At 42.6% G+C, this 24,007-nt stretch overlaps 1 protein-coding gene across 1 annotated transcript in view; it reads left to right on the top strand.

Annotated features, from left to right (window-relative positions):
- Positions 1-24,007, top strand: part of LOC127568443 (zinc finger protein 292-like) — a 192,134-nt gene that overhangs the window by 98,476 nt on the left and 69,651 nt on the right. Inside the window, exon 4 of the mRNA XM_052012175.1 lies at positions 19,952-20,087. Within this exon, the coding sequence (XP_051868135.1) occupies positions 19,952-20,087 (136 nt within the window). The remainder of the gene's footprint in view (positions 1-19,951; positions 20,088-24,007) is intronic.

Below are 24,007 nucleotides of genomic sequence, written 5' to 3'. Positions count from 1 at the left end.
TGGTAACGGGCCCTTACAGCCTAACGAGCCCGCGCCGCCCAATTACACCCTTGTTAACCTATTAACCTGTACGTCTTTGGAATGTGGGAGGAAACCCATGCAGTTACAAGGAGAATGTACAAACTCCTTGCAGACTGCAGCGGGAATTCAACCCTGATCCTGGTGCTGTAATAGCGTTACGCTAACCGCTACGCTACCATGCCACCCATATAAACTGGTTCTGTTACTTGCTAAATAGATTCTTGAAAACATTCCACTGTGTTCAGTGTATCTTATTTTGATGTCAGCCTTGCCTAAAATTAGAATTTTAGTAGCTGTTCTGTTTTTTTCCAAACACAATCTTGATCTCTAACACATTTTAATCACAATTGGATAAAAATTCACACACAATTAAGCTGCTAAATACATCTGGATAAATATTTATCTCTAAATCTAATAAGACATGTTCCTTTGGTTCCAGGACATATTGTTGCAGAAAACTATTCTGAAAACACTCCATAAATTCCCTACCTTTTGGACGTCAGCTGGTCTGCTTTTCCCAGTAAATGTAATAGTTATAACCTTCCAATAAAATAATTACTTTTGCTACATGCTAGTCTGATTCGTGTATTTACCACTTCACTCCTGCTACCTGAAAGCACCTGCACAACTCTCACTACATCTTTAAATCATCATCTAATTATTAGTCAGAATAAGGAATTCAAGCCAAGGGTAGGGCATTAGGCCCTAAGTACCCGCTGCATCATTCAATAAGATAATACTCTATCTTATGCCTTGTCCACTTTCCTGCCTGATCATACTTCCCTTTACTCTCCTGGTACCTAAAAATTCCAAGGATTTGCAACTTTCTGAGTAAAAGTATTTCTGCTTAATCCCAAATTCACCAACATTGTTCTGAAAATATGCCCCTTGGTTCCAGATCTCCCATTTTCTAAACACCAGTGACATAGTTCTCCTTTAAACTCTCCTTTCTAGGCAGCTCCCTCATCCCAGGAACTAATTCAATGAATCTATGCTGCTCTGAATCCATGGCAACTCTGTGATCCCCACAATGTCATCTCTGCCAATTTCTAACTGCGCTAAATCCAAGGATTTTTATAATAGTTAAATAAAAAGACATCAATTTAAAACTAAAGTAGGGATGCAGGATCAGGTGATGTGTTGTAGCTGTTTGATGTGGGAGCTGGTGGACCCCATTGTGGTTCCTGGTGACCACATCTGCAGCAAGTATTGGTTGCTCGAGGAACTCAGGCTCACAGTTGATGACCTGGAATCTGAGCTTCAAACACTGCGATGCATCAGGGAGGGGAGAGAGTTATCTGGACACTGTATTTCAGGAGGCAGTCACACCTATTAGATTAACTACTTCAGATTAGGTCTGTGGTCAGGGACAAGAGGATGTGACTGTGAGTGAGGCAGGTAGAGATAGTGCTGGAGGAGCCTCAGCCCTTGAGCTTGTCCAGCAGATCTGAGATTCTTGCTCCCTGTGTGGATGAGAGTGGGTGTTGTAGGAAGGATGAGCAACCAAACTGGCACTGTGGTTCAGGGAGCCATTCAAGAGGGGGCAGAGAAGAGAAATGTAGTTGTGATTTGGGGATAGTATAGTCAGGGGAATAGACACAATTATCTGTCGCAAGGGTCGAGAGACCCAAAGACTGTGTTGCCTGCCTGGTGCCTGGGTTCGGGGCATCTCATCTGACCTGCAGAGGAATTTGGAATGGGAGAGGAAAGATCCAGTTGTCGTGGCCCATGTAGGTACCAATGATGTAGGCAGAACAAGAAAAGAGGTTCTGTGAGGGAATTTGAGCAGCTGGGGACTAAATTAAAAAGCAGAACCAAGAAGGTAATAATCTCTGGATTGCTACTTGAGCCATGTGCAAATTGGTGCAAAATCAAAGAGTTAAATTCATGGCTCAAAGATTGGTGTGGGAGAAGTGGGTTTGAATTTGTGGGACATTGGCACCAGTATTGGGGAAGGAGAGAGCTGTTCCAATGGGACGGGCTCCACCTGAGCCACGCTGGGACCAGGGTCCTGGCAAATTGCATAACTAGGGCTGTGGATAGGGCTTAAAACTAAATAGTAGGGTGGTGGGTTCAACAGATTGGAAAAGTATGGATAAAGTAAAAGGGAAGGAGAGTGCAGGAGAAGTTACTGAAGTCTCCAGAACAAAGAATAAGACAGAAAGTTCAGAAAGGGATAAGAATTTAACTTCAGGCAACATGGAGACAAATTTGAGAAGAAGGGTGGTGAATACAGGACTGAAGGTGCTATATCTGAATGCATGTAGTATATAAAATAAGGAAAATGAGCTCATAGCTCAGTTAGAAATTGGCAGAGATGACATTGTGGGGATCACAGAGTTGTGGTTGAAAGAAGATCACAGCTGGGAGCTAAACATCTAAGGATACACATCCTGTCGAAAAGACAGGCAGGTGGTCAGAGGGGGTGGGGTGGCTCTGTTGGTTAAAAAATGAAATCAGATCCTTAGCAAGAAGTGACATAGGATCAGAAGATGTAGAATCCTTGTGGGTAGAGTTAAGAAAATGCAAGGGTAAAATGACTCTGATGGGAATTGTATACTGGCCTCCGAATAGTAGTCAGGATATGGGGTACAAATTACAGCAGGATATAGAAAAGGCATGTAAAAAGGGCAATATTATGGTGGTCATGGGGGATTTCAGTATGCAGGTAAATTGGGAAAATCAGATTGGTACTCTTCCAAGAGAAGGAATTTGTCGAATGCCTACAAGATGGCTCTTTTGAGCAGCTTTTGGTTGAGCCCACTAGGGAAAAGTCAATTCTGTATTTGGTGTTGTGCAATGAACCAGAGTATTTTATCTTATTTGATTAGGGAATTTAAGGTAAAGGAACCCTTGGGGCGCAGTGATCATAATATGATAGAATTCACCCTGCAGTTTGAGAGGGACAAGCTAAAATTGCATATATTGCTATTATGGTTATGTAAAGGTAACTACAGAGGCATGAGAGAGGAGCTGGCTGAAGTTGATTGGAAGGGGACCTTAGCAAGGATGGTGGTGGAGTAGCAATGGCAGGAGTTTCTGGTGTTATCCCAATTTTAAATTCCCACTCCTGCCTGCTGGAAAATCACACAGTGCTACGGATTAATTACATTAAAATGCGTTTATTAGCAGTATACTGCCAGGGAGAATCTTCCTCTAACTCTCATGCAGAGTCTTTATCGGAGGTTTCCACAATACAGAGAGGCAGGCATTAATTTATGCAGTCCTTGTCACAACTTAAACAATGCGGCTGCACCAATTTCAACTGGGGAGCCTAAGATACAAAGACAACCATCACGCTCATTGTTTTAAGACCAACCTCACACTCATTGTTTAAGACAACCACCTGGTCTTGAGTCAGGGGCTTGCGTGTGTGGTATTTTTTCCATTAGTTATGTGTACAGTCACAATTTCTTAACCCTTTACTTCCTCACTGGGAGTAATTCGGAAGACGCAGGATCAGTTCATCCCAAAGAAAAAGCATTCTAAAAGGAGGATGAGGCAATCGTAGCTGACAAAGGAAGTCAAAGACAGCATAAAAGCAAAAGGAAGGGCATTCAATATTTCAAAAATTAGTAGGAAGCTCGAGGATTGGGAAGCTTTTAAAAACCAACAGAAGGCAACTAAAAAAGCAGTAAGGGGAGAAAAGATGAATTATGAAGGTAAGCTAGCCAATAATATAAAAGAGGATACCAAAAGCTTTTTCAGATATATAGAGAGTAAAAGAGAGGCAAAAATGGATATCGGACCGCTGGAAAATGAAGCTGGAGAGATAGTAATGGAAAACAAAGAAATGGCGGACGAACTAAATGAGTACTTTGCGTCAGTCTTCACTGTGGAAGACACCAGCAACATGCCAAAAATTCAAGAGAGTCGGGGGCAGAAGTTAGTGTAATCACTATTATTAAGGAGAAGGTGCTTGGGAACTGAAAGGTCTGAAGGTGGATAAGTCACCTGGACTGGATGGACTACACCCCAGGGTTCTGAAGGAGGTAGCTGAAGAGATTGTGGAGGCATTAGTTGTAATCTTTCAAGAATCACTGGAGTCAGGAATGGTTCCGGAGGGAAAGAAGGGAGAGAGGCAAAAGACAGGAAATTATAGGCCAATTAGTGTGACTTCATTGGTTAGTAAAATGTTAGTCCATCATTAAGGATGAGGTCTTGGGGTACTTGGAAGCTCACAATAAAATAGGCCAAAGTCAGCATGGTTTCCTTAAGGGGAGATCTTGCCTGACAAATCTGTTGGAATTCTTTGAGGAAGTAACAGGCAGGATAGACAAAGGAGAGTCGGTGGATGTTGTTTACTTGGATTTTCAGAAGGCCTTTGACAAGGTGCTGCACAGAGGCTGCTAAACAAGATAGGAGCCCATGGTATTACAGGAAAGGTACTGGTATGGATAGAAGATTGGCTGACTGGCAGACGGCAAAGAGTGGGAATAAAGGGGGCCTTTTCTGGTTGGCTGCTGGTGACTAATGGTGTTCCGCAGGGGTCGGTGTTGGGTCCCCTACTTTTCACGTTATATGTTAATGATCTGGATGATGGAATTGATGGCTTTGTGGCCAAGTTTGCGGATGATACAAAAATAGGTGGAGGGTCAGGTAGTGTTGAGGAAGCAGGGAGTCTGCAGAAGGACTTGGACAGGTTGGGAGAATGGGCAAAGAAGTGACAGATAGAATACTGTGTAGGGAAGTGTACGGCTGTGCACTTTGGTAGAAGGAGTAAAGACATAGACTGTTTTCTAAATGGGGAGCTAATTCAGAAATCAGAGGTGCAAAGGGACTTGGGAGTCCTCATGCAGGATTTCCTAAAGGTTAACTTGCAGGTTGAATCAGTAGTAATGAAGGCAAGTGCAATGTTAGCATTCATTTTGAGAGGACTAGAATGTAAAAGCAAGCATGTAATGCTGAGGCTCTATAAGGCATTGGTCAGAGCATATTTGGAGTATTGTGAGCAATTTTGGGCCCCATATCTAAGGAAGGATAAGCTGGCATTGGAGACGGTCCAGAGGAGGTTTACGAGAATGATCCTGGGAATGAAAGGGTTAACATATGAGGAGCGTTTGATGGTTCTGGGCCTGTACGTGCTGGAGTTTAGAAGGATGGGGGGGTGGGGGGGGGGATCTTATTAAAACCTACCAAATGTTGAAAGGCCTGGATAGTGGACATGGAGAGGATGTTTCCAGTAGTGGGAGAGTCCAGGACCAGAGGGCACAACTATAGAAAAGAAGGGCATTCCTTCAAAGCAGAGATGAGGAGGAATTTCTTTAGCCAGGGGCTGGTGAATCTGTGGAATTCATTGCCACAGACAGCTGTGGAGGCCAAGTCATTGGGTCTTTTTAAAGTGTAGGTTGATAGGTTCTTGATTAGTAAAGGCATCAAAGATCACGGAGAGGGCAGGAGAATGGTGTTGAGAGGGTGTTAATCAACCATGTTTGAATGGTGGAGCAGACCTGAAGGGCCAAATGACCTAATTCTGCTCCTATTTCTTGTGGTCTAACCCTTAAAAGTTGGTGAGTCTCCAACCTGCAGTTCAGCTCAATGACTCTGAGGCAGAAAGTTTTGAGTCAGAGCTATTATGGAGACATGGGGACTTCACCTCTCATTCACACCACCAGAACAGCTTAGCAGGGATGGGTATTCTATCTTTGTAGCAGTTATCAGTAAGAAAAAACTAGCATGTTTATAACCTTTTTTCCCATTAAGAAGGAAATATTTTGAAAATCAAGTTCTCCTTTGACCTCCTGTCCCCTCTGAATTTGTCCATGAGATGCAACTCCTGCTCCTTTAAGCCCATTCTTAGTAAACTGGTGATTACCCATGTGAGCTTCCTGTACATGAGTTAGTTAATTATGTTCATAATCTTCCCTCTTCAGTTAGTATCTTCCTCTTCAAATCTATAGTCATAGCTGTTCTTAAAAAGACAAAACTTGACCATATCTGACCATCCAAACTGAATTCTGGAGAAGAAGTGAGAATGACTGTCTTTAACATTATGGTAGAATATGACTGAGTCTGGGTTTCATGGAGCCCTGCTGAATCTGAAGTCTTGACATCATAGGAAAAATACTTCACTGGCTGGTGTTATACTTCACACAAAGATGATTGTGATTGTTGGAAAACAATCACCATATCTCTAGGAGTTGCTTAGGACAGTGTACTCAGCCTAACCATCTTCAGCTGCTTTGTCAATGACCTTTGTTCTTTCACAAAGTCACTAAGGAGGTTTGGTGCTGATGTGCAAAGTTGCGAAATGACTGGACCAGATTTTGTTTGATCTTCCAATGCCCCTGCTTGCCTGGTCCAGATGTGAAGGACCTTTTTGCTTGCGCAAAGTATCCTAGACTCTGTGCACTGCTTGAGGCTGAACAGCAGCATTGACCCCATTGGTGTACTCAGAAGTCCTGTCCCCAAAACGGAGCTATAAAGGAAAAAAAAACTACAGATGCTGGAATCTGAAACAAAAACAAATGCTGGAAGAACTCAGGCAATCATGCAGCATCTGTGGAGAGAGAAATTAGTTGACCAGTCCATTTTCAGGTAACCCACATCGCTTGTGTTCCTTTCCCATTCCCACCAGTCTACCCAGGCTCTCTCTCCCTTTGTTCACGGTCACCTTTTCCTTTCACTCCTCCCCTACCTGGTTCCATCTACCCATCATCCCTCCCTTTGCTGGTTCCACCTATCACTCACCAGCCTCTGTCTTCACTTTCCCTCTCCCCTCCTCCACCCAGTTCCATCTGCCTAATCTTCTCCCCTAACCCCTGCTTACTTGGAGTCATAGAGAAATACAGCATAGAAACAGGCCCTTTGGCCCGACTCATCCATGCCGATCATGGTGTCCACCAAGCCAGTCCTGTTTGGCCCATATCCCTCTAAATCCCTCCTGTCTTACTCTTCCCTCCCACTTCTTTCACACCCAGTCCTGATGCAGGGTTTCAACCAGAAAAGTCTTCCATCCCTTTGTCTCCACAGACGCTGCTTGATCCAGAGTTCTTCTAGCAGTTTATTTTTGTTGCTGCAGATGCCAGCATCTGAAATCTCTCCAGCCAGTTAACATTGCAGGTTGAAGACCCTGCATCAGAAATTTAAAAGCTATCAAAATTAAAGTCAATTAAAATTTAAAAATCATTATGTAGTTAAAATACTTGAGATGCTTATAAATAACTAAATGTAATTTTAATAAAAGGAATCTGCCTTCCCTTTTGTCTCCTAATCCACAGCTCTATAATCCCCTTCAAATACAATGGGGATTTGAATCCTGTGCCCAAATCTTTCAGTATGTCTGGCAAACTTTGTTTAAAAATTCTGCACTGCATCAAGGATACTTTGGGCCAGTAATATAGGTCTTTCACATCTGGACCTGGAAAACATGGGTGTAGGGAGATCAAGCAAGATCTGGTCTCGTCACTTCACAACTTTTGCACATAAGCACCAAACCTCCGTAGTGGCTTTATGAAAGGTGGAAGGTCATTGACAATGAGTACACTGTCCCAAGTAACTTTGCTGAATGCTGAGGACTTCTGCCATTTAAATGACGAAACACCAGCAGTTCCATTTGAAGCCTCTCTAGTGAGATGCTGCCAACTGAACATCAATATTTGGCATACGGACTGTCCCAGGTAATGAACGGGCTCTGTTTTTACAGACATCCATAAATTGATTTTGTCCACCTGTCAGAAAATGCACAGAAGTCATTCTATATGGTAACCATACCTCCACAGTAAGGTGGGGTGGGGGAGGGGGGAGGGGGGCAAGTTTAAAGGGAACGTGCAGGGCAAGTTTTTTTTGGAGTGGTAGGTGCCTGGAACACGCTGCCACGGATTGTAGTGGAAGCAGATACAATAGTGACGTTCAGGAGACTTTTGGATAAGTACATGAATATGCAGAAAATGGAGGGATATAGACCATGTGCAGGCAGAAAGAATTAGTTTAATTTGGCATCATGTTCAGCACAGATGATGGGCTGAAGGGCCTTGTTCCTGTGCTATGTTCTAGTATTGTAGTGAATGACATCAAAAGGACATAAGACTGATAAGGAAGAACAATTACTAAAAGTGGGGAGAGAGGAAAGTAGTTTTGTGTTTGTAGGAACAAACATATGTACGTATGTTAGATTTTTGAATTTAATGTTATGGGAGCTCATACATACTGTATGTACGGGCATTCATAATTCAGGCATTCATAACCTGGAGAAGGCCTGTGTTCATTTATAGAGTTGTAACTTATTGTGGTGCCATTCTACTGCAACAGCTTGGACCTTCAGTGGGCTAAAATAGTATTGCAACACATAGGCACCCAGCAGAGTGGTAAATGGCCAGATGCAATCTCTTGCAGAGTCAGGAGTTCTTAATTACCTTGACTACACACCAGTCGAAGTCAATATGAAGGCCAAGGGCAAACCCAATATTGCTTTTGTGGGTGCTGTAAACATAAAGAGTCTAATGGGTGATTTAGGATTGTATTTCAAAAGCCTAAAGTTCAGCTACTCGGTCTGGTATTTGTGTGTGGCATTGGAGAAACCTAAAGTGAGTTAAAAGATTTCATTTAAAAAATGAAAGGCAAATAAATTAGAATGATGTACACTAATACCTGTGGAGCCAAAAAGCAGCTGAGGCTTAGCTTGTTATCTTGGTTCTCCATAAGTAGAAATATCTTAAGCTTCAGAGAATATCCAGAGAAAATAAAGCACAGTCTTTGGAAGCATTTTGGTCATGAGCACGAGGTGACATGAAAGCTAATGGGTATGGCTAATCCCATGCTTTGCTATCACCATAGCAACATTGATCAATTCAGAGATTGAACTGGTCTCAAGATTTTATTTCCAAGATGTCTTCCAGAAATAATTCTCAGCCCTGTGAATATAACTGTGTGTTGTGCCTGTTTGTAATAACAGATTCATGAAATGGAATGTAGAATTTAATTTCAATAGGAAGAATCTGCAAAAAGTGAGCAAATGGGACATTTCAAAGAGCACTGTGGTGCTTCTATTGTTTCTCCTCCAGACCACTTCATGCCCACAGTCATTTTTTCCATATAAGTTGCTTTTAAATTTTCTCTCTTTGACCAGAGTGATTTGATTTTGGTTTAAGCCTACAAAATTATTTTACTCTGTGATCATCAAAAGACAAAAGTAGTCAAACCTGTATCCATAGAACCATAGAACCATACAGCACAAAACAGGCCCTTCGGCCCACCATGTTGTGCCGTCCACCAGACCACCCTCACACTACCTAACCCCTTCCTCCCGCATATCCCTCTATCTCACATTCCTCCATATGCCTATCCAACAAGCTCTTGAACCTGTTCAATGTATCTGCCTCCACCACCACCCCAGGCAGTGCATTCCATGCACCAACCACTCTCTGGGTGAAGAACCTCCCTCTGACATCTCCCCTGAACCTCCCACCCATAACCTTAAAGCCATGACCTCTCGTCTTGAGCATTGGTGCCCTGGGAAGGAGGCGCTGACTGCCTACTCTATCTATTCCTCTCAATATTTTATATACCTCTATCATATCTCCTCTCATCCTCCTCCTTTCCAGTGAATAAAGCCCTAGCACCTTAAGCCTCTCCTCATATTCAGTACTCTCCAATCCAGGCAGCATCCTGGTAAATCTCCTCTGCACCTTCTCCAATGCCTCCACATCCTTCCTATAATGAGGCGACCAGAACTGAACACAGTACTGTAAGTGTGGCCTAACTAGAGTTTTGTAAAGCTGCATCATCACCTCGCGGCTCTTAAACTCAATCCCGCGATTTATGAAAGCCAACATCCCATTGGCCTTCTTAACTGCTCTTTCCACCTGTGAGGCAACTTTCAATGAACTGTGAATACGGACCCCCAGATCCCTCTGCTCCTCCACACTGCCAGGTACCTTGCCATTCACCCAGTACTCTGCCCTGGAGTTTGTCCTTCCAAAGTGTACCACCTCACACTTCTCCGTATTGAACTCCATCTGCCACTTGTCAGCCCAGCTCTGCATCCTATCAATATCCCTCTGTAAGCTCTGACAGCCCTCCACACTATCCACAACACCGCCTATCTTAGTGTCGTCTGCAAACTTACTAACCCAGCCCTCCACCCCCTCATCTAAGTCATCTATAAATATCACAAAAAGTAGAGGTCCCAGAACCGATCCCTGCGGGACACCACTAGTCACTGCCTTCCAATCCGAGGGCACTCCTTCCACCACAACCCTCTGCTTTCTACATGCAAGCCAATTCCTAATCCACACAGCCAAACTTCCTTGGATCCCTTGGCCTCTGACCTTCTGAAGAAGCCTACCATGAGGAACCTTATCAAATGCCTTACTAAAATCCATGTAAACCACATCCACCACACTGCCCTCATCAATCTTCCTGGTCACCTCCTCAAAGAACTCTTATCAGGCTTGTGAGGCAAGATCTTCCCTTCACAAAGCCATGCTGGCTGTCCCTAATCAGTCCATGATTCTCAAGGTGTTCATAAATCCTATCCCTTAGAATCCTTTCTAACAGCTTACCCACCACAGACGTGAGACTCACCGGTCTATAATTCCCTGGCCTAACCCTATTACCTTTTTTGAACAAGGGGACCACATTCGCAACCCTCCAATCCTCCGGCACCACCCCCGTAGACAACGAGGACTCAAAGATCCTTACCAGCGGTTCAGCAATCTCCTCCCTAGCCTCTCGAAGCAGTCTGGGGAAAATCCCGTCAGGCCCCGGAGATTTATCTGTCTTAATATTATTTAACAACTTCAACACATCCTCTCTCTTGATATCAACAACCTCGAGAACATTACCCCTACCAGCACTCCCTTCTGCATCATCAAGACCCCTCTCCCTGGTGAATACCGAAGAGAAGTACTCATTGAGAACTTCTCCCACTTCCGCCACCTCCAGGCAAATTCTCCCACCTTTGTCCTTAATCGGACCTACCTTCACCCTAGCCATTCACGTACTTGAAAAAGGCCTTGAGATTTTCCTTAACCCTACTAGCCAAAGCCTTTTCATGTCCCCTTCTAGCTCTCCTCAGCCCTTTCTTAAGTTCCTTCCTCGCTACCCTATATTCCTCACGGGCCCTGTCTGAACCTTGCTGCTTATACCTCACGTATGCTACCTTCTTCTCCCTAACAAGTCGTTCCACCTCTCCCGTCACCCACGGTTCCTTCACCCTGCCATTCCTTCTCTGCCTCACTGGGACATATTTATCCCTAACATCCTGCATAAGATCCCTGAAGATCGACCACATCTCCATGGTACATTTTCCTTCAAAAAGGACATCCCAATTTACACTCCCAAGTTCTCTCCTTATAGCCTCGTAGTTAGCCCTTCCCCAATTGAAAAACCTCTCGTCCTCTCTGCACCTGTCCCTGTCCATGACAATTTTAAAGGTTATGGAGCAATGGTCACTGTCCCCCAAATGCTCACCCACCAATAGATCCTTCACCTGTCCCGGTTCATTTCCTAAAACTAGATCTAACATGGCATTCCCTCTAGTCGGCCTGTCAACATACTGCGTCAGGAATCCCTCCTGGACACACTTAACAAATTCAGTCCCATCCAAACCTTTGGCACTAAGCAGGTTCCAGTCTATATTTGGGAAGTTGAAGTCTCCCATTATAACAACCCTGTTATTTCTGCTTCTCTCCAAACACTGCCTGCCAATCTGCTCCTCTATATCTCTACTGCTACCGGGGGGCCTATAGAATACTCCTAGTAGAGTAACTGCTCCTTTCTTGTTCCTTAATTCCACCCATACGGACTCTAGAGATGATCCTTCTACAACATCCATCTTTTCCACAGCCGTAACAGTGTCCCTGACCAGTATCGCCACCCCTCCACCTCTTCTCCCCCCCTTCCCTATCCCTCTTAAAACACCGAAAACCAGGAATATTCATTATCCACTCCTCTCCTGACGTCAGCCACGTCTCAGTAATGGCCACGATATCATAGTCCCCCATACTTATCCAAGCCCTCAGTTCATCCCCCTTATTCCTGACACTTCTTGCATTTAAGTAAACACACTTCAGTCCATCTACCTTACTACTTTTACAGCCTGTATTCTGCTTCTCCTTCCCCAAAGCCTCTCTACCTGTTTGATCTAACTTTTCCCCATTCCCTTCTTCCTCTGACCTACTCCTCCGGTTCCCTTCCCCCTCACAAACTAGTTTAAACCCTCCTGTACCACCCTAGCAAATCTCGCCGCAAGGATATTGGCCCCCTTCTGGTTCGGGTGTAACCCGTCCTCTCTGTACAGGTCCCACCTTCCCGAGAAGAGATCCCAATGATCCAGAAATCTAAAACCCTCCCTCCTGCACCAACTTCTCAGCCACACATTTATCTGCCACCTCCTCCTATTCCTACCTTCACTATCACGTGGCACTGGCAGCAATCCCGAGATTACTACCCTTGAGGTCCTGTTCCTCAATTTTCTGCCTAGCTCCCTGAACTCACTCTTCAGGACCTCATCCCCCTTCCTACCTATGTCATTGGTGCCAATATGGACCACAACTTCTGGCTGCTCTCCCTCCCACTCAAGAATTCTGTGGACCCGATCAGTGACATCCTGGACCCTGGCAGCTGGGAGGCAACATACCATCCAGGATTCATGCTCACTGCCACAGAACCTCCTGTCTGTTTCCCTGACTATCGAGTCCCCTATCACTATCGCATGTCTCTTTCCCACCCTTCCCTTCTGAGTAGCAGTACCAGTCCCAGTGCCAGAGACCTGGTAACTGCAGCTAGGCCCCTGCAGGTCATCCCCCTCAACAGCTTCCAAGGCAGAAAACTTGTTACTGAGGGGAACAGCCTCCGGGGTTCTCTGTCCTGTCTGCCTGCCTGACTTCTTCTTCCTCTTCCCTCCCCTGACAGTCACCATTCTATCTGCCTCCTGAAGCTCAGATGTACCTACCCTAAGGGGGGTGACTGTCACCTGATGCACCGTGTCTACATAACTCTCTCCCTCCCTTATGCTGCGCAGTGTTTGTAGCTGCGACTCCAGCTCATCAACTCTGAGCCGAAGTTCGTCCAGCCTCAAGCACTTACTGCAGATGTGGCCATCTTGGACCGCAGCAAGGTCCACGATTACCTCAAGCAGAAAGGCAAAATGACAACCTGCGCCACTGTAAATGAGAAGGCTCTTCACGCATCATATTTGGGAGCATTATGAATAGCACGTTCCAGAAAGCCTCTTACAATTGGAGAAGAGCTTATACTGCCGACAGCAGTAGATATGTGCGAAGTTGTACTGGGAGAAGAATCCAGTCAAAAACTGAAAACCATTCCACTGTCTGATAACACAGTAAGCAGAAGAATTGGCGATATGACAGAAGATACACAGAGCCAGCTGATAGCACATCTTCAGCAAGTCAGATTTGCGATTCAGCTCGATGAAAGTACTGATGTTGCCAGTGCTGCGCAGTTGTTGGTTTATGTTCGATATTGCTGGGAAGGAAAGGCTTTGGAAGACTTTTTGTTTTGCAGGGCGCTCCCAGAGCATACAACCGGTGAAGAACTTTGCCGTGTGCTTGACACTTTTTTTGTTTAATCGGCATTGGTGTGGACACAATGTATTGGAGTATGCACACATGGTGCTGCTGCAATGACGGGACGGAAGTCGGGTCTAGTCGCACGAGTGAAAGAAGTAGCTCCACGTGTAGCAGCAACCCACTGCATGATTCACTGTGAGGCTTTGGCTGCAAAGGATATGGATGAAAATCTTGCGGATGTGTTTTCCACGTACATTAAAATCATTAACTTTATCAAAGCCAGGCCGCTCAGTCATAATTTGTTTGAAAACATATGCCGTGAAATGGAAGCCGAGCATAAGGATCTGTTGCTAGATACAGAAGTCAGATGGCTGTCACGAGGCCACGTTATGCAGTGTGTATATGAATTGCGAGATGAACTGCTCATTTTTCTAAATGAGCATAACGGATCATTGGCACAGTTCTTGACAGATGAGACGTGGGTTGCCAGATTAGCTTATCTTGCAGATATTTTCAACATTTTGAACAGCTTAAATCTATGATTGCAAGGACCTGGCTCAAATGTTCTGAAAACGCATGACAAAATCAATGCCTTCCAGAAAAAACTCCGTATCTGGAAGGGAAGATGTGAGCAAGTCGTCTATTTCCGTTGCTGGCTGACTTTCTGACAGTGAATGAGACTAAGATAGAGGCCATTGTGAGCACCGTTTTGAACCATATTCAACAGCTGTCACATTATTTCCATGAGTATTTCGGCGACGATGACACGAGCATGTTTGATTGGATTCGAAATCCGTTTGAATGCATGCTTACTGATTTAACTGGACGTGAACAAGAAGAATTGGCTAAACTGTCATCTGACAGGACTTTGCGCGTGTAGTTCAACCGAATGTCACTGTTGTCGTTCTGGATAGCACGTTCCCAGTAGTATCCATTGCTGTCTGGCAAAGCCGTCAATGTTCTGTTACCATTTGCAACCTCTTACTTGTGCGAAGTAGCATTTTCTGCAGTCACTGCCATGAAAACCAAATACAAAAACAAATACTGAATATTGAGGATGACATATGCGTATGTTTGTCGCACATACCACCACGTTTGGACAAACTGCAGTGCAAAACAGGCACAACCTTCACATTGAACTGAACACTGAAAGACACCACCGGTAATTATTGGTGATTGAAATAGTCACTATTTCAATGGGGCCTATGTGCGGTAATTTAAGTGTTGTATGCATGAATTATCGATTGTTTGATTTTATGGGCTTTGGGGGTCGTCCTCCTAACAAGGACATGTTCTGGGGGGCCGCAGCATGAAAAAGGTTGAAAACCACTGGCTTAGAGGATGAAGGGTAGCAAAAAGCAAGATAGTTCTTGTGTGATATTTGGGAAATCTTGAAGCAGAATATAAATTGGGTTAAACCCAGACGAATGGCAGCATAATGGATTTTGTCTTGAAACTAGTAATGCAGAGGCTTGGATTATTGTCTGAAAATTGAATTCAAATCTGACCATGAAACTGAATTTAAATTGTTAATAAAATAAACCTGATGTCAATAATGGTGCCATGAAATTTTTGTGTTATTGCCAAAATCCACCCAGTTCATCATTGTCCTTAAGGAAAGGAAATCAGTATGTCTTACTCACTCAGAGTAGTTTAAAATCAACCGCAGGGTGGTGGGTCTGGAGTTACCTAGACACCAGAATTTTATTTGTGTTTTGGGAATGTAGGCCTTACCAGCGCTCCAATTCTTGGAAAAATGAAATGCACATTTTCAAAAGTATAACAGTATCTTGCAGTATCTTTTATTTTAAGAATATGTTCTTAAATGCATTCTTGTCTCTTAAATGGCTACAACGTCAGTGCACAGACATTGATTTTTAACTAACTGTGGCTCACTAGACAATTCAAGTCATATCTAAGATCCATGAGAAACATTAGTAATGAAATTGGGCAGAAACTGCTTAAGTTCCATGCATGACAAAGGCATCCCTGAGAAGTACTTTTAGCAAATGATTTTGACTTGTGCCAAACTTACAAGAATTGTTGAAAAGAATAGTTGAGCAAGAATGTGAGGCAGTCATAATCATAGTATCATTACCTTTCGGCAAATGCCCAAGAATACTTCATAAACATGCTTTGGTTTCATCCTGGTCCATTGGCAAGATAGATCCAACAGAAGTGTAAGCAGAGTGGTATATAATAGGGAGAAAATTATCTTGGGAGTCCTGAACATTGGCCTCAGACCTATGAAGTCCCAAGGCATTTACTGCCCTCTCTCAGTACTCCTGAGGTGAGCAGCATTTAGAAAAAGTACTTGGATTTAGGGACACTTTTGATAAAGTACTTCAAACTCTATCTAGGCTTGATAGCACCACATTTAACCAAGTTAGTTGTGTCCTAATATACGTGGCTGCCAGACTAGCTTCATAACGGGGAGTTAGAAAAACATCACCAGGAAAAAATCTATTTAATCCCTTCCACACCAATCTATCACAAGATCCCTTGCAGTTGCTGTAGGAGTGACTTTTTACTTCACAATCCACAAAGCTAGTCTCTGCAGTGTACAGTACTACTGCTAGCTTTTTCTAAAAGTCCATTGGGCTTGCTAATAACCTGCAACATGGTTATCAGGAAAGAAAATCTGTCCTTACCCAGCCTGACGTATATGTGACTGAACCTGCCAATGTGGTTGACTTTTAACTAGCTTCACATTTCAAGAGAAATTAGGGATGGAAAGTAGATGCAGGCAATGCCAGCAGCATCCACATACTGTGAGTGTATTAGAATAAAGTTCCCCACCATCACAGAAGCCAACATTCCACATACCAAGAAATAGCTAAATGCACTGAACACAGCAATGGCCATAAGCAACAATATCCCACTGTAATGCTGAAAACTTGTGTTATAGTACATAAGAAATTGGAGCAGGAGAGGCCATACCATGCCTCAAACTTCCTTCACCTTTCATCAAGATCATGGCTGATCTTTTACCTCAGCGTCATTTTCCAGTGCTACCCCTTTATACCTTAATTCCCTCAATGCCTAGGATCGATTTTGCATCTCTAACCAATTAAATAATGGGAGGCTTTAAAAGAGGAAATTCTTCCAGGAGAGAATGGATAGATTCCCATGAGGGGGAGAAGAATGGCATGCAGAATTAGAGTTTATCTAAATGGTTGAGTATAGATTAAAATGAGACAGAACGAGGTGGTTTATAAAGTTTGTAAGGTTCTTAATTCATTCAAGAAACATACTAACTATGAATACAGAGGAAATCTTAAAAAGGAAACAAGTCTAAGAGTATTGTGCACAGTTCTGGTCACCACATTGCAGGAAGGATATGGTAGCAAGAGAGTGCAGAAGAGGTTGACTAGGATATAGCATGGAATAGAGAGCTGTAGTTAGAGGGACAGATTGGATAGGCTGGGTTTGTTGTCACTGGAGCCAAGATTTAACCACATTTTAAATTTTAGCAAAATTAAAACTCAGTGAATTAAAGGAATGGTAACAGCATGAATATAAAATTAACTAAACTGGAAAGATATAGAGAGCAGTGGTGAATAGTTGTTTGAAACATAGTGTTCCCAAGGGTCCATATTAAGACAACTTCAGGTGATGTATGCAGGTGAATAATATATAGGAACATAAGTTTCCATTGAACCTAAACTTCAAGAAGACATAAGCAGACTGATATAACCTAACACAGAGACATTTGAAGAAAGGGTGAGGTAGAGGCAGTATGACCTATATGTATAATTTAAAGCAAACTGGCACCTGGGGGTAAATGCAGACAGAATCTAAGGTAGCAGGACAAGTTGAGAAGGCAGTTTTCATTATTAAAAGGAATTCCTGTTCCTTGGCTTCTGTACTATTGCATGAGAATACAAATTAAAGGAGATTATGACAAACCTCCAAGCTGTTGAGTCCTCAACTGGAGAGTATTATGTTGAGGGGGAACATAAAAGGTTTAGGGGGAACTTCTTCACTCAGAGAATGGTGGGAGTGTGGAACGAGCTGCTGTCTGATGTGGTAAATGCGGGCTCACTCTTAAGTTTTAAGAATAAATTGGATAGATATATGGAAGGGAGAGGTCTGGAGGGTTATGGACCGAGTGCAGGTCAATGGGACTAGCGGAATAAAGTTTCTGCACAGACTAGAAGGGCCGAATGGCCTGTTTTCTGTGCTGTAGTGTTCTATGGCTCTAGGAGTGATGCCTTGGAGAGAGTGCAGACAAGATTCATTGGAATGACATCACAGATCATAGGAAACTTACAACATGGGACATTCAGCCAATGTTTGTACCAGTTTAAAAAAAAATGGCTACTGAGCCTATAACCCCACATTCCATCAGTAGATCTATAACCATGAAGTGAATATCCAAGTAGTGTCTAATTGAGATGAGAGATTCAGCCTCTCTCACCCTTTTAGGCGTCACATCCAGACCCCTACTGCCCTCTGGGTACGTAAACATTTTCCTCATCTATCCTTCTGCCAGTTACTTTAAATCTAAAACCTTTGTTTTTTTTTGATCTCACTGCTGTAGGAAGTAGTCCTTCCTGTTCACTGTATCTAGCCCCTCATAATTTTAAGCATCTCAGTTAAGCCTCCCTCAGCCTCTTCTGTTCTGAAGAATCCCATCCTATCCTGCTCAGACTTTCATCATAGCTGTATTGTGTCAGTCCTGGCAACTTCCTCATAAATATCCTCTGTATGCTCTCCAACGGTTCCATTGCATCTTTTCTGTAGTGTGGTGACCAGGACTTAAGACAACGTTCAAGCTGTGGCCTAACTACTGTTGTATACAGTTCCAGCATAAGCTCCCCACTCTTATTCTGTATTTTGGTTTATAAAGGAAAGCATCAAGTATGCCCTTTTAACCATCTTAATCAACTGCTCTGCTACCTTTAAGGATCTATGGATGGACACACACTTCACACCTATTTACTGTATATTCCCTGCCTTGTTGCACCACTCCAAATGTACTACCCCTGTGGATTAAATTCCATACACCACTTTTTTTTGCAAAACTGACTAGACCATCTATATCTTCCTGTGGTCTGAAGCTTTCTCCAACCTATCAACCACAAGATCAATATTAGTTTCATCTGCAAACATCTTTATTGTGCTCCTGCATTTATATCTAAATCATTTAAAGATTGCAAAGAAAAAGACCAGGTACTGAGCAATTTGGTGCCTCAGTGATAGCAGACTTCCAGTCACTAAAGCACCCATCAACCATTACCATTCTGTTCTTCCAAATGCACTTTTGGATCCAATATACCGCCTCCCTTGGATCCCGTGACTTTTGCATATGTTCGACTAGCCTGCCAAGTAGGATCTTGTCAAAAGCCTTGATAAAATCTATATTGCAAATAAATTGTTCTTAATGATCCTTTTTATTACATCCTCCAAAAAAATAATTCATTCTGCTGTCACTAATTAAGCTATGCCTTTCTGAATGTCCCATAGAATGAATTACGGTAATGTGCCCAGCACTGAAGTTAAATTACCTTGTAACTACTCAGTTTACCGCCTGTTACCTTTTTAAATAGGGGTACAACATGAGCAGTCTCTGTATGACTGCTGTTGTCAGAGATTATCAGAAAATTGTAATCAGAACCTCTGCACTGTGAACACTGAATGTGGTACACTAGATTGGAAGAAATACAAGTGAATCACTGCTTCACCTTGAAAGACTGTTGGGTCCCTGGATAGTGGGAAAGGAAGAGGTGAAAGGACAAGTGTTGCATTTCCTGTGGTTGCATGTGGAAGTACCAAAAGATCAGGAGTGGTTGGTGGAAACAGAAGAACGGACCAGTGAGTCGCGAAGGGAGCGATTCCTTCAAAATGCTGAAAGAAGGGGGAAGGAATATGTGCAGGGTGATGGAATCTTGTTGGGGCTAGCAGAAATTGTGAAGGATGATCCCTTGAATGCAGTTATTGGTGAGATGGCAGGAGAGGGGTGGGAAATAACAAGAAATCATCTCTCATCTAGTTCCTGCACTTTGACTAATGTTGGCATTTAATTTATCCATCTATAGAAACTGTTAATGATTTATTACATTAAGCAGAAGAAAACCCAAAAGCTTTTTGGAGGTTACTTCATTGGGAACTATCATCATCTGATGAAATGCATCACTATGACCGAACAATTTTGTTGGCAACTCTCTCTTAAAGTTAGTTAGATATCTTAGACGACAGCCTGTATTTAGTTTGGATTGCCTTATATGTATATTAAGATGTTGAAGCTTTTAAGTTTTCTGTGATATTTTTGCATAATTAAATTAACCTTTATAGTTTATTTTAAGTGACTGGCACAATTCTTTCATAGATAATTCTTGGGAAAACATTTTAATGCTGAAATAAATTTTAGCGTTTTGGTTTTTCCCCCTTTGACCTGAAAAGTCTCAGCAGTCTGCATGTGGAATAAAATCAATTATTATGCCTTATTTTTGCAGGCAGCCCATAAAGTACTATCAGAATATGGGAATCCAGAACTTCAAATGCTGGCTGTACTTGCCCAGGAAGGTGGGGTATGGAAGAACTCTGTACTTGACAACATTTTCTCCCAGCAGCCATTGGAACAGGATAAAGGTAAGATGTACAATAAAAAAAACCTTGCCAGAAGAATTTCAGTCTTGAGAAGAATTGTGAAGTTTTCTTTAATGTATATCACATATATCACAGAAACAGACCCTTTTGGCCCACCATGTCCATACTGGCCTTCAAGTCTTTATCTATACTAATCCCATTTACCAGTACTTGGTCCACAGCTTTTATACATTCAGTTGCTCACCCAGATGCTTCTTAAGTGTTGTGAGAGTCTCTGCTCCACTATCCACTCAGGCAGTGCATTCCAGATTCCAAGCACCCTCTGGGTGAGAGTTCTTCCTCAGATCCTCTCTAAACCCCTTACCATAAGCCCATGGCCTCTAGTTTTAGATACCTCTCTTATGAGGAAAAGTTTCCTACTATCTACCCTATCTGCACCCCTCATAATTTTGTAAACCTCTATCAGGTAATACCTCCAGCCTCCTCTGTTTCTAGGAACACAAGCCCAATCTATCCAGTCTCTTCGTAACTGAGACGCTTCATCCCAGGCAACATCCAGGTAAATCTTTTCTGCACCCCCTCCACTGCAATTACACGTGGCAACCAGAACTGCACAAGTACTCTAGCTGTGGCCTAACAAATATTTTATAAACTTGAGCCATAACTTCCCTGCTGTTACATTCTGTATCCCAACTAATGAAGGCAAGTATCCCATTTGCTGTATTTACCACCTTATCTGCCCGTGCTGCCACCTTCAGAGACTTTTATACTGAGGCCACTCTGTTCCTCAATACTTCCTAAGGCCCAGATTCATTCATTCATACCATAGCTGTTGTGTTTTGTGTCCACCATTTTGTTATGAATAAGGTTATCCAGTATTGAAAAATGAGTTTCAAGCATGGATGTGGAATCTAGATCGTGTATAATTTTCCACAAGTGCAGTTTTTCTCAGAAACGTCCATTCACCAGCTTAATTGTTTCCACTTCTAAGTGCATTCAGTTTGACCTTCCTGAAGTTGCCAATTAGTGGCAAATTAACAGCACATTTGTTACCAAGAACCACTGAGGCATAGAGGCTGAAAGTGCAGTAAGTACACTAATCAGTTGGCACTTTAGGATTACTAAAGTTGTTTAGGATTGCTAAAGTAATGCAGTTTATTTGTCTTCTACTGTCAGCAGTATTTTTATTGAATCAAATAGAAAATTGAAAAATGCACATGCACCAATGGCAATGAAAGAAGTAACCTGCAGTATGGCCCAATCTTTGAGGTTCAGATTTTAGTAGATTTTAATAAATTGTTTAATTATTTGCTGCTAAGTAACTTTTTAATGTAGGGAAAAGCTCCTCTTGGAGGAGAAGGTGTTAAACAATAGCCAGAAGAAAAAAAATTAGGGCAAGCTTCATCATAATACTAGGTATTTATGATGAAGAGGGAAATGGTATTGACAGGTCAGAGAGAGGAGCAGTTTATTATCGAGACCACTGAAGATTGTGCTGGCAGTTGTGGAGCAGAGGTAGGAGAAGTGCACAGTAGTCCAGGGATGAAAGAAAAGGAATATGGACTGGGATGGTAAGCCAGAGGATCTAGGAAACTATTATTTGTCTGATTTTATCAACTCTATGTATTAGATAATGAAGAGGGAAACCAGCCAAAATGATCTTGAGCTTTAAAGTGCAGTATTGTGTGTAGCTGAAGAAATTCAATGAGGAGGTTGCAGTGAGAGTTTCAAAAGTGTTTTATGCGAGTCTTGGAGTTGAATTGGCTATAGGCTTTGATACTGGATCATGGATATTGAACATAGAGCATAGGAAATAAGAGCAGGAGCAGGCCATTCAGCCCCTCATGCCATTTGAGATCACAGCTGATCTTGCATCTCAGTGCCATTTTCCAGCACTCTTCCCTTATCCCTTGATTTCCTTAATATCCATAAATACATTGATTTCTTTCTTGAATGAACAAGTGAGCTTCCATAGACATTTGGGGTAGAGAATTCCAAAGGGTCACCAAGTGAAGAAATTTCTCCTCATCTCAGTCTTAATCTGCCTACCCTTTAACCCTTTATTCTCAAACTACATCCTAAATTCTAGACTTAGTAAGGGGAAACATCCTTCCTGCATCTAGCCTGTTAGTTTTGATGAGATCTTTCGTCCTTCTAAACTCTAGAGAATACAGATGCAGTCTAGAGCAAACCCAGCACCTCTGCAACCAGTCCAGTGAATTTGCTGCATTCCCTCAATGGCAAGCATGTCCTTTCTTGGGTAAGGAGACCAAAAGTCGTAGTGTTATACAACATAGAAACAGGCCCTTCAGTCCACTGTGTCTCTTCCAGCCATACCCTTTCTCTAGCACTCGGCTATGGTCTTCTATGCCATGGTGCTTCTTCAAGTGCTCATCTAAATATTTAAATGTTGTGAGAGTCTCTGCCTCCAGCACTCATTCAGGCAGTGAATTTCAGATTAACACCACCCTCTGGGTAAAAAAAAATCTTCTAACTCTCCTACCTCTTACCTTAAGTCTGCATCCTCTATTCAGAGACGCCTCTGCTCAGGGGGATAGTTCCTCACCTTCTGTCCTACCTGTTCCACCCTGCCCTCCCCACCCCCATATTTTGAATACTTCAACTGATAACCACTCCGCTTTCTTCTCTCCAAGGAAAATAAGCCTAACCTATCCAGTCTCTCCTCATAACTGAAACACTCCATTCCAGGCAACAGCAGAGTGAATCTGCACAATACTCCAAGTGTGTTCTCACCAAGACCTCGTATAGTTCCAATAAGTCTTCCTTGCTCCTGAAATCAAACCCTGCTATAACACATGTTAACATATTATTTACCTTCCTAATCACTTGCTGCACCTACATTTTGGTCTTTCAGTGACTTGTGTACAAATGCACGGAGGTCTCTTTGAACATCAACACTACCCAGTCTCTCAGTGTTGAACAAATACTCTTCTGTTAGTGCATCAAAGTGGATGACCTTGCCTTTTTCCACATTATATTCCATCTGCCATGTTCCCGTGCCCTCAGTCACCTTGTCCATGTTTTCTTGAAGCCTCTTTACATCCCCTCCATATTCATAAACCCGCTTGGTTTAGTATCATCAGCAAACGTGGAAATGTGACATTTTGTTCCTTCAACCAAATCATTGATATAAATCATGAATAGCTGAGGCCCAAGAACCAATCCCTGTGGAAATTCTATTTTCCTTTTTAATATCCCTATGTACTTATGTATGGAATAATTTGTCTGGATGGCACTCAAACAAAACCTTTTTACTGTATCTCAGTACATGTGACAATAATAAACCAATTCAGTTCAATTCCATCACACCTTGCCAACCTGAGGAGGATCTGTTTAATCCCACTCTTTGCTAATAACCAATTATCAATTCATGTCAATATATTATCTCCAATTCCACATGCTCTAACATTGTTGACCAACCTTCTGTGTGGGACCCAAGTGAAACATTTCCAAAAATCCAAAACACCACCACTTCCACTGGTTCTCTCTCATTTATTTTACTAATCATAATAGTTAGAAAGTACAAGATATGTCAACTAAAGTTAAATGTTTCAGGATTCTTTGTTCCTTGTATAATTTTATTTGTGGAATGATTTAAACAGGCTGGTTTTTATTTGACTTTCATGTTGGCAAGGCATATGTCATCAACTGGGAAATTCACTACAGTGAAATGGAACAAAATACTTAAACTACTGCAGACCTGTTGAGTAGTTTATCATTTGAAGGGTATTGTTCTCCAGTAGGTCTGCAAGGATCTTCAGCAAGTCATTGGGTGGAATTATGGTCCTCAAACACAAGTCAATGAACATACCTGAAGAATAAAACACTGGCTCACATGAAAGTCATTGCTGTCTTAAATAGTTCTCTGACTTTACATTGTGTATTTTATCTGTTGATAAGAAGGATGATGCATGCATTCAGTTAAAATTACTGGATGTGGT

This window comes from Pristis pectinata, chromosome 3 (genome assembly GCF_009764475.1).
Source record: "Pristis pectinata isolate sPriPec2 chromosome 3, sPriPec2.1.pri, whole genome shotgun sequence".
Classification (NCBI taxonomy): Eukaryota; Metazoa; Chordata; class Chondrichthyes; order Rhinopristiformes; family Pristidae; genus Pristis; species Pristis pectinata.
Note: the sequence above shows the minus strand (reverse complement) of the source record. Positions and strands in the feature narration are given on the sequence as shown.